The sequence below is a fragment of the Myotis davidii genome, unplaced genomic scaffold (genome assembly GCF_000327345.1).
Source record: "Myotis davidii unplaced genomic scaffold, ASM32734v1 scaffold96, whole genome shotgun sequence".
NCBI classification, from domain to species: Eukaryota; Metazoa; Chordata; class Mammalia; order Chiroptera; family Vespertilionidae; genus Myotis; species Myotis davidii.
The window spans coordinates 3,042,461-3,053,334 of NW_006289416.1; the positions used below are offsets into that span (position 1 = coordinate 3,042,461).

The 10,874-nt window shown below is 54.9% G+C and overlaps 1 protein-coding gene across 1 annotated transcript in view; it reads right to left on the bottom strand.

The window, feature by feature from the left end:
- Nucleotides 1-898: 898 nt before the first annotated feature.
- Nucleotides 899-10,874, bottom strand: part of EMILIN2 (elastin microfibril interfacer 2) — a 43,266-nt gene continuing 33,290 nt past the window's right edge. Inside the window, exons 5-8 of the mRNA XM_006761935.2 lie at nt 7,652-8,038; nt 6,445-6,477; nt 5,634-5,762; nt 899-3,037 (exon numbers count right to left, since the gene is read on the bottom strand). Of these exons, the coding sequence (XP_006761998.1) occupies nt 2,700-3,037; nt 5,634-5,762; nt 6,445-6,477; nt 7,652-8,038 (887 nt within the window). The 3' untranslated portion in view covers nt 899-2,699. The remainder of the gene's footprint in view (nt 3,038-5,633; nt 5,763-6,444; nt 6,478-7,651; nt 8,039-10,874) is intronic.

Below are 10,874 nucleotides of genomic sequence, written 5' to 3' on the forward strand. Positions count from 1 at the left end.
GGGAAAGGAAGAGCTCAGACTGGGAGGTTGATTCTAAAGGGAATGGCTTCCAGCTCTTCAGGGAGGAGCAGCCTGGGTTCTAGCCCTGCTCTCAGGAGGCCTGACTGTAGCTTCCTTCTGCTGCACTCTGCACCCCTTAGAGCAAGCATGTCAACTCAGAAAATCCAGTTGGCACACACGCATGCTTTTGCCTTCTCTCCCTTTTGCATGTCTCTCCTGCCGGGCACAAGTTTGACATGCTTGCCTTAGAGTTTGCGTGTCTCCTTCCTTTTCCTTCCCTTTGATAGGACAGTACAGGGAAGACATGTATGTATGTTTAGAAAGTGGATGCGGATATATGCAAAGCCATGTTTCAAATATACAAGCATGGACTTGGTGTGTGTCTGATCACAAATACCTCTGTCCTTTCAAACTACAAATAAATTGTGGAAAACAGTTGGAGAGATGATAGGGTCACTGAGAACGCTAGATTAATGTGCTAACATGGAAATAATTTCAAATGCACTTTACATTGATTTGCATTCTTTATTGCTGGGATCATTTGGTGCTTGCAGTCATGTATCTATGGCCATTTGTAATAGTTCCTGTCGGGGGAAGGTCTCAGTCCTGTCTGCTCACCTTAAGAAGGGCTCTGAGCTTTTCTCAGCACCAGCTTTATTTCGCAAGTTGTACCTCTGCACCTGGGCGAGTCCTGGGGCTCGGTTCTTAGGTCTCACTCGCAGGCACACAGGGCTGTTACTTTCTAGGAAGGGGCTGCCCACAGATCCTGCAGCCTGCAGCTCAGGTGACCTTGTGTTTTCTCTTGGTCTTTCCCTCCTACTTCATCCTGAAGTGAACACAGGACCTGTTGTAGTTAGACTTAGTGTACTTTGCCCACCTTAGATACACGGAACTGAAATTCTTTTTTTTTAATAAATGAGTCAGAATGCACTGAGAGAGGAGGACCAAGTATTACTTGGTGCTCTAGAGAACCATCTGTGGTCCCTGTCTTTCCAACTATTGTGCACTTACTCCCTTTGGCTCTGAGTTAAGGTGTTTATGAGGGGGTGTGAGGGGGAGAGGGCAATAGCATGCATGCGTGCCAACTGGATTTTCCTGAAAATGCTCTATTGCACTGGGGTTTTTTCCATGAGTCATTTCTAGGAAGCCATTGATACTCTGACAGCCACCTTTAGCCAGTTCCCCAGCTGGAGAAATGGGGTGAGAATGCCACTCTCCCCCACCCTCCTGGACAGAGATCCAGACTTACTTTAAAATACTAAAACAGCAAACCTTCAGGCTCCTGGCCACTCCTCCCTTGCCAGGGGGTGGGGTGAAAAAGAAGGCTCCTCTCTCAGGGCCAGTGGCCACCTGTGATCTCACTGGCACGCAGTCTGGGAATGTTCACAGTTGTTACAGCATAACAGTATCTGGTGGCTTGACTCAGTCCCAGGAAACTTGTCTCTGGTCCACATCTTTCCCTGAGGTGCTAGGGGATGTGCCTCCCCCAGTGGCACTTGATTGACCAACAGATCTTACCAACCTAATGAGCAGAGACCACCTGGAGCAGAGTCTGGTGTGCCTAGAGGTTTCTGTGGCTGCTGGGAAGGGAGTAACGTGCTGGACTTCCCCGGACCAGAACGTGCTCCGCAGGGGGAAGTGCCTGCTTTTCTCAGATGATCTCAGCTTTATGTTGGGCCTCTGGTTGCCTGGGAACCCGAGTTTAAAGCCACATCTGCGTGATGTGGGCAGGAAGCAGTCTCATTAACTTACGCAGCTGCTAATTAGATGTGAATTCTCAGCACACCCTGGAGGAGCCTCTCTTCAGCTTCGGGGCTCAGATGGAGGCCTTGACCTCCCAGCACATCTGGACTGTCTTTACAAGCAAAAAGGAGCCAAGCGTACATCGTACATCGTGGATGCTGAGGAGGAAGTTAAATGGTTGCGATTAATTTATTCAAGCTTACTTTCTATAGCCATTAAAAAGTCAACGTCTTTCTACAGTTTGCTTTTAGCAACAACTCTAAATCCACAAGGCACCGGATTTAAGTAACTTGAAGTGGTTTAGTGGTTTTACATCTTTATTGACACTCCCTGTCTTTGCACTTAAATTGTACATGTCATTCAAGGAGCCCAGCGAGCTCACAACAGTCTCTTGGATTCTTTCACAGCCAGGCAGAGGCCCGGGTGAGCAGTGGTGAACCAGACCTGAGGCCGCAGACTGCAGACCCAGGCTCATGGCGGCACGTGCCACTTCAGTGTTGAAACTTCTCTCCTGCGTGTGGTATAAACACTAGCAGAGACTGTGGCCACAGGTGTCCATTTTGGCCAGCCCTCCACCTCAGGCCTGCATCCAGCAGCATTTCCTTCTACAGCAGCAGGACTGGATCCCACTGCCTCACCCAGGGCAGCACCTTGTAGGCCCAGCTCCAGCCCCTTGGGGCAAAGCCAGAGCTTGGGGAGGCCCTGGCTTAGAGGTAAGGTTGTGTCCCAGCTCTTCAGCTAGCCCGTGGGCAGGACAAGAGTCAGTCCTTGCTGCCTGCTGGGGAACTCTAAGGTGTGTTCATGGCCTCCAAAGTCAGAACAGGCTGTTATCTTGAGAGAGGTGGTGGGACGTCGACAGAATACTAGACCAGTGCTCCAGTTACATACATAACGTGAATAATATTAAAGCTTTCCAGTTCTTAAAACTTTCCTTCGCCTTACCTTTCCCCAGTGCCCTAGAGATGGGAAAGGAAAGGATATAAGAAAAACCCACTAAATGTGGAGTACATTTCGTCAAAGTCCGTGTGAGCCAGCCTGCCCCCAGTCACCACGATGTTGACGCCGTCTCCTGCCTTCAAGTGCACGATGAGGTGGAATGCGCCCGGGCCGCCACAGGTGTGCAGAGCCCCTTGGGGCCGGTGGTATTCCAGGAATTCTCTCTTGTAGCCAGCTGTGTGCAGCTGAGCCACGCTGGCATTGGAGACCGACAAGACCGCTTCCACGTATGTGTCCCTCTCAGGCGTGAGGGTGGCCGTGATCAGGTAGCGCCCATCGTATGGCGCTGTGAAGATCCCTGGGAGGAAGAAGGCAGACACCTGTGTTTATGGGACATCATCACAGTGCTTTGCAACAGGTTTTCAGTTAATGCTTGTGGGAGAGGTCGCCCACCTACACCCACCCGACGATAGGCATCGCTCTTTGCCTCTGACCCAGTCCTCTGCAAGACCCACTGTGTAATGCCTATCACATCCAGAAGAGGACAAACACTGCAAAACCTCCAGCCCTTCGTACAATTACTACACCTCACCTGCACCCAGCGCAGCCCTAGGAGGAACCTGCCCCTGCGTGCCGTGCACAGTGCAGGGAGAGAACCATCTGGCCTTGCTGGGAGAGCTCAGTCCTAACACTGGCAACAGTGCGCCAGCCTTGGCAATGCCGTGTGTGCCGCCCGGGCTTGGTGAAGACACAGGGCCCAGCCCGTGGCCTGCTCCCCCCACCACCCAGGTCCTGGTTGCCTCTTGGAAGCTTTCACCACTCAAAGTACCCCAAAGCCAACTTAGAATCAGGCTCACAGCTTGAACCCAAATAACCCACAAAGCTTGTTACTAACGCAGAGAAAACCCAACCAGCTCCCCTGGGGAGGAGCCAGGAGACAAGTGGCATCCCTTCATGGCCAGAAGCTGGCCGATTTTCACTTGGCCAAAGATTCGGAGGTGGGGATGGCGTGTGAAAGAGGCAGTGGGGTTTGTAGATGTGCCAGTTGCAAAGCAGTGGTAGGCGGCCCCACAGCTAGAAGAGTGGGTGCCCACACCAAGTGCCGCCAGGAGCAGCCATTGTCCCTTGTCTCTGGGGAGAAGATGAGATTTGGAACGTGGCCATAGGCCAAGAGCTGGCAGAATGGAGGTCCTGGGGCTGAAAAGGAATTTTGGGGTCTGGGTCTTCACTCTGCCCTGAAAAAGAGGCCACCGGCTCCCTTCCCCAGCTTGTTAATCACCCAAGGATGTTTCTTCCGTTGACTTTTAGAGTGGAAGGAAGAGGGATTAGCTGGAGGAGAGAAACATCGATGTGAGAAACACATCGATTGGTTGCCTCCCACAAGTGCCTCTGACTGGGGGCCAGGCACGTGCCCTCGACCAGGAACCGAACCCGAGACCCACTGGTGCACAGGCTGACACTCTAATCCAGGGGTCCTCAAACTATAGCCCACGGGGCACATGTGGCCCGCCAAAAACATGTATCCGGCCCGCCAGGAGTTTTTGCCACCGCTGCCTGTCCTGCTTAGCAGCTGACTCGTCCCGGGCCCGCAGTGCACATGTGTGGAATGTCTGAGGGACAGTGAACTGGCCCCCTGTTTAAAAAGTTCGAGGACCTCTGCTAATCACTGAGCAACACTGGCCAGGGCCCTTCTCCAACTTTCAGTAGTAACTTAAAGCTCCAGAAGTCTTTCCTTAGGCACCTGGACCCTGGAGTCAGACCTGGCCCAGCACTCTGGGTACCTGGCCGCCTTGTTCGCCAGGGTCACAGGAATGTACCGAGGACCTGCTTAACTAGAAAAGTTCTGGGCTGGAGGTCCCAGGGTCATGGGAGAAGTGTGGGTCACCATCCCTGCTTGCAAAGATCCCCTGACCTGTCAGAGGGGACAAGGTGCCCCCCAACAGGGCAGCATGGACTGGGGGCCCTGGAGGAAGCTGTACTTGAATTGAAAGCACAGATTGCTTCTCACACTGGACTGGCCTGCCTGAGCTCACGCAGGGTCCTGAGCTTGCCTCCAGGGGGGCCCCGGAGCTCCACTGTTGCAGCTTCTGCACGTGACTTATGCTCACTAACACTTAAGAACCACTGTCCGAAGAATAAGAGCAATTTAGCCTGATGGCAGACAGGGCAAACCTGAGTGTGATGGCTAAAAACTGCCCAGAGGGAACTCAATTCCACCTCCCAACAGTCTCCTGCAAACCCACCAGCCACTGTGTGCATGCAGCCCTGGGAGGACCCAGGTGGACGCCCAGCTGCTGCCACTTGACGCACTGGCCTCTTCTCAGGTCTCCCAGCGCCTCAGGAAAGAACCCCAGGCCTCTTGGGCCCTCAGCCCCTGCTCGGACTCTGCCCTGACTTGCCTCCCCTTTACCCTGGAGACCAGATGCCCATGTCTGACCTGGTGGGAAGGGCTCTGCCTCCAGTCCCAGGTGCTCAGGTCGTGGGCCAGTGGGAAGGAGGAAGCCTGACGCAGGACCTTGGGCGACCTCTGCTGCACGGTTCTCATGGGCGGGGAGACAATGCAGGCGGCCCAGGCAGCTGACGGGGTTTCACAGCAGAAGACCCTACACACAGGCCACCCTCCTGGCTCCGCTCATCATAAACCACAAGCTGCTGCAGGAGGCAGAGCAGGGCGGACTCTGCTGCCTGTCCCGGGGCGTGACGCCAACAGACTGGGAGAGCCTTTATCTCCACAGTCACATGAACGATTCCCAGGCGAGGGCTGGTATGCTGACATCATGACTGGGAAATGTCACTGCACACCCACCACCCTGCCGACTGGAGCCCTCTTCACAGCCCACAATGGGGGGCGGCAGTATTGCCAGCTGCCCCTCCAGGGCCCGCAGCTGCTGGCATCTCTGCCAATCAGGATCCCCCACCCCAGGACCCCACACAGCGCACCCCTCCAGACTTACCGGTGCTGGGGTCATACATGTCCCCGTCGTTGACCAGCACTTTGTTAAAGAGGACCACACCCCCATCACTGGGGAAAGGCTTCTGGGTGAGCCCCGCAGAGAAAGACACCGGAGAAGGCGCTGGAACCCCTGGAACAGAGAGGACGGAGTGTTCACAGGCAGGTGGGGTTGGGCCTGTGTGCCTGTCTCGGGAGGCAGCCTCACTGTTTTATTTTGCCTTCAAGCGGTAGAGCACCCGGGGACACTCCATCCGAGAGCCAGGCAGTCAGATCGGCTGTGAGGATGGCAGAACTGGGCAGTGGGACAGGCACTGGCTGGGAGTATTCATGTGTGAGCCCGTGTGTGTGTATACATGTGTGAGACCACGTGCAACACTGAGAGCAAAGGGGGAGAGACTGTTGGAGAGGAACTGAGGCTGATAATTTCTCAGAACAAACTGATGATGTATTGTGCATCATGGGGGGGGGGGTGGATAATGGGAATAATCTAGGGAGCTGTTTGCTTAATGAAGAACTAGTCACACCTGGACCCCCAGGAAGCTGGTCAGGGCCACACCAGGCTGAGGTGCACCCAGTGGGCCTCTCAGGAAACTCGACAAGCTGGGGTCACATATGAGGGAGAGGTCCTGTCTCTGGCAGGACTCTGACCCTCTCTGGGGAGCTCAGCCCACTGCAGTCAGCAGACGCCCTGCCCACAGCTGGCAAGCAGGACGGCAGGGCCCGGCCTCACCCACACTAATAGTCCGAAATGAGGAGGAAGGGACACGCAGGGCAGAGGCTGCCACAGAGGCCTGGTCTCCTGGCAGACGTACCTGGGGAGGCTGCAGGAGGCGACCTGGAGTATCCTGGAAAACAAAATGGGGATGGAACGTCAAACAAACTCCCACGCAGCACCTCATTCAGAGCCCTTCTTTCTCTCACTGCTCCTCATGCTATTTAGACATAGAGCAAGGGCACCCCTCCCAGCCACCTTCCTAGAAACAGATGCACCCCTGTACCTGCCTCCTCACTCGCCCACTCACCCCGGGCAGGGAGAAGGCCCTGAGGATGAGCTGGATGAGGGACTAAGGAAAAAGGTGAGGCGCTGGGGCTTCTCCGGCCAGGGAGGAGGCCACAGACGGAGTCGTTCACTCGTGCCAACGACCCTGCTAGCCCTCCAGGGGCAGCGTCTGTTCACAGCTTCCCCTCCAGCAGGGCTGGATGCAGTGTTTGCCACAGGGATGGACAGACAACAGCTCCAGTGTACAAGCACCCATGACACGTGAAACTAATAGAAACAAACTGCTTAGAAAACATGTTTACATGTCATAGCCGGCACCCCAGCTTACTCCTCTGTACACAGAACTAATAACATCACGAGGCCGCCAGGAGAGCGGTGAGAAACTGACTACCTGGTTCAGTCTCTGGCACGTGGTGGGGATCCCACAAATGTGCTCCCTTTGCCTTCACCAGTTAGCAGGGACCTCACCCCACCCCACCTGCCCCAAAGGTGCTGACACTCCACGGAGCACTCACTGCAGGCACTGAGCTAGGCCCCCTCCCTGTCCTCACAGAAACTCCCCGAGGTCCTATCGCCACCCTCGCTCGGGTGAAGGCGCTGACCCTCAGGTCAGGAGGCCGGCCCAGGGCCCAGGGCTGGTGGACCGCTGGGATTTGAGCCAGAACCTCCCAGCTCACCCTCTGCTGCAGGCTGTCTTTCCTGCTACGTCAGCTCCTGGTACACGCTTGGTTTCCCGGGTTCGCTTCCTGCTGGGAAGATTCATGAGCTTCCCGTGGCCTGGATTCCAGCCCAGGGGGTAATTCTACGTGTAATTTATGGCACGATCCTGGGGTGCCCCAGGCTCTGGGGTTGGATTCGCATGAACTGGTCCCTCAGGACCTCAGCACCTTTGGAGAGCTACCTTTTGGACCTTATACCCTGAACCCACAAGCCCCTGCAGCAGGCCCCGGAGGCCCAGACTGCCCCGCCGTGCAGTCGCACCCTCTGCAGCTCACATGTGCTGGTCCCTGTGACCTTACCTGGTGCTCCCGCAAAGCCTTCTGCGCTGGGGACGGGCGCCTGCCCCATCTGACCGTCCACGCCCCGGGGCAGGCCTTTCCCCGACACGCCCATCCTCCCCGGAGGCCCAGCCTCTCCAGTCTCCATAATGACCCCGGTGGAGCCAGGCAGGAAGGGCAGGCCTGTCCAGCTGGGCCACGCTGGCCAGGGCAGCGGCTGTTGGGGTCCCTTGGGTGGAAGAGGCTGTTGGCCCGCTGGCAGCTGTTGTCCAGGGTCCTCAGGAGGTGGGGGCGCACTGGGCAGCGGTGGAGGCGTCGGCTCCGGAAGAGATGGCTCCGTGGGGACCTCTGCCAACTGCGGGGGCTTCCCTCGGGGAGGAGGCGGGGGTGCTTCTGAGGGCTCCTCCCCTGAGCGTTTGGGAAGTGGAAACAGAGTTGAAAACCTCAGGCTTGACTGCTCGGCCATTGCCCCTCTATGCATTGTCCCGAATGTGGCATCAGCGAAGTCGGCCCTGCGCCAGGAGCACAAGAGCGGCCACCACAGCGTGGGCACGGAAGGGGCTGTGCGTCCAGCTGCCCTCGGGGGGCCTGGGAGCCACTAGGAGGCCATGGGAGGCCCCAGCGCAGGGGGGGGATTTTCAGCCCCCCTCCATGATGGCTGTGCTCTCCCAACAGACCCACACTTGGCTCCAGCACCCAAAACTTCCCAATTTCACCGTGTAATGATCCCATGGGGGTACCACAAGTTACTGACCTTACATGCAGACAAGCTAGCCTTGGGGTCACTGTGGACGATTTCAAAAGCTGAGGGCTCGGTACAGATGCCAAGGCAACCCCAACCAGGTGTCTGCTGGGCCCCCTCTGCTGCCAGCGCAGGCCTTGCCCTCACCACAGCCCTAGGATCCCCAGCGGGGGATTTCCGGCAGAGGAGCCTCCTGACTCACGCTTCCTGCCCTCAGGATGCACAGTGACGCAGCCAGGAAGCTGCCGCCCTGTTCTCCACGAATACGTTCCTGGAACGAGGCTTCCTTTGGAGGCCCACAGGGCATCTACAAAGAGCCACGCCTGGCCAGACACCCCACCTCCTCAGGCCCACACGGTGTCTCCAAAGCCCAGGCTCCAACGCTATAAAATTACATCCTGGCAAAACCGGTGATTGCATTTTGAACATCATCTAGTTTGATTTTCAAACTCAATAAAGTAACTATGGCATAGAGAGTGTTGAAAAGTGAGAAGACTCCAAAATACATAAAATCTAGCAAGTGATAACGCAACACTATTACTAATTCAGCAAAAATCAACATAATCTTTAGCTATTACTGAGCTGTTTAGCTGGTAATGGCATAAGAACTGACTTGATTTTTGTGCTGTAACTCTGTTGGGAGCAGGGGAAGCAGGGAGAGGCGTGGGAGAGCCTAATGTACAGGCCGTCTGTTGCTGATAAATCATATCATCTACTTAATATCTAAATGCTACCTATAATATCTGTATGGGAAGATACGTAAAGCTAATCAACCACTTTAGAAATATGGAGGCAGCCGGAGGAGTTGCGTGGGGTTGCCCAGAAAGTGAGAAGGTGACAGGGAGACTCGGGCACCGGCACAGATTTTCATCATCAGCTTCTCGGCACTATTTTTCTTGTTTTCATAAAATGTAATTGTAGAAAACACCAAGGGCCTATTTCGGGGGTGGAGAGTGTTTGGCCCTCAGGCCACATGAGGCCCGAGACATCATTTGGTCTGGCCCTGCCAATGCATTCAGAGTGAGGTCGTTACATGTGTGACCAAATATAGCAGCTAGTTTTTAAGCTGATAATTTTGCATGGCCCTTGAATGATATTATAAACACCCAAATGACCCCTGGCAGAACAAGGTTCCCCACCCTGGGCCCTATTTCTCCCACCCGCTTCAGTCTCTGTCTTTTGTCTTCTCTCCTCCTCGCTGTCCTTCCTCCCAGGGCACACCTCTGCCTGAGCCGCGCCATCCAACATCACTCCTCTCTGCAAGTTTAGGTGCCTCCACCCAAAATGTATAAAGAAAAAATACTTCCTTTAGTCCTACACCCTCAGTGAATTACAGTCAGCAAAGTACCTTAAAATAGCGAAGTCCAGGCCCTAAAACGGGCCCTTTTTTTCTTCTCCCCACCAAGCCCTTCTAACCAACTGTCTCTCTCTGAAATCCACCATCATTTTCCTGGTCTCTCATCCAGGCACTCAGACTCATACTCTCCTCCTCCCTCTCTTCTTCCTCCCTCTCCTCCCGCCCCTTTCCCTCTCTCTCTCTCTCTCTCTCTCTCGCTCTCTCTCCCTCTCACACACACACACACACACACACACACACTGATCTGTTGCTAAGTCCAGCTGACTCTAATTCTGAAATATTTTGGCTCCTTCTCCCACACCTTTTGCACAATGCCCTTTAGAAAGCATTCTAGTATCTTTTCCCTGCTCAAAACTCTCCAGCTGTTTCCCACTGCTCATCAAGTCAGATCTTCTCTGCCTGGCATCCCGAGCCCCCACCACCTGCCCCTCTCCTGCAGGCGCCAGTACCTCAGTGGTGCCCGGCTCTTACCTGAGCTTCGTTCCTGCTGTTTTTTCTCACTTCCTAAATGGCCTCTTCTGGCTACCTCACTGAGAGAAACCCACCCACCTCTGAAGTTGCAGCTCAGGTACCACCTCCTCCGTGAAGCCATCCTGGATCTGCCCAGTAGGGCTTGAACAATCCTGTCTCTAACCATGAAGCTCTCTGGGCCTCTAGGGCAGCGATCACCAACCTCGGACCATCCGTGGACACTGGTGGTCCATGAGGTCCGAAAGGTTGGCGACTGCTGCTCTTTCGGTTTCTTACCTGGCCTCTTGCCAGGCGATGAGCACTTGAGGACACATTTTAATGACCTTCCATCCCCACTGCCTGGCACAGGTAATGGGTGAATGAAAGGAGGCTGGAAGGATGGCATGTGCTATGGGCCACACCCAAATTCCTGCCAGCCATTGAAGTGGCACCCTAATTTTGCCAACAGCTGCCCCCCTGGGGTCCTGTTAGGTGACACTGGTATGCAGAGACAGCGACAGTTCTCTCTTTCATAGTCATCTCTCCCTCAACACCCAGACCCATCACACTGAGGGAAGGCAGAGGGAAAAGAATGAATATATTGCTTGGGCCAAATATCCTCCACTGATCTCCTTGGGGGACCTTCCACAAGCACTGAGAGCTGAATGCTACACACACACACACACACACACACA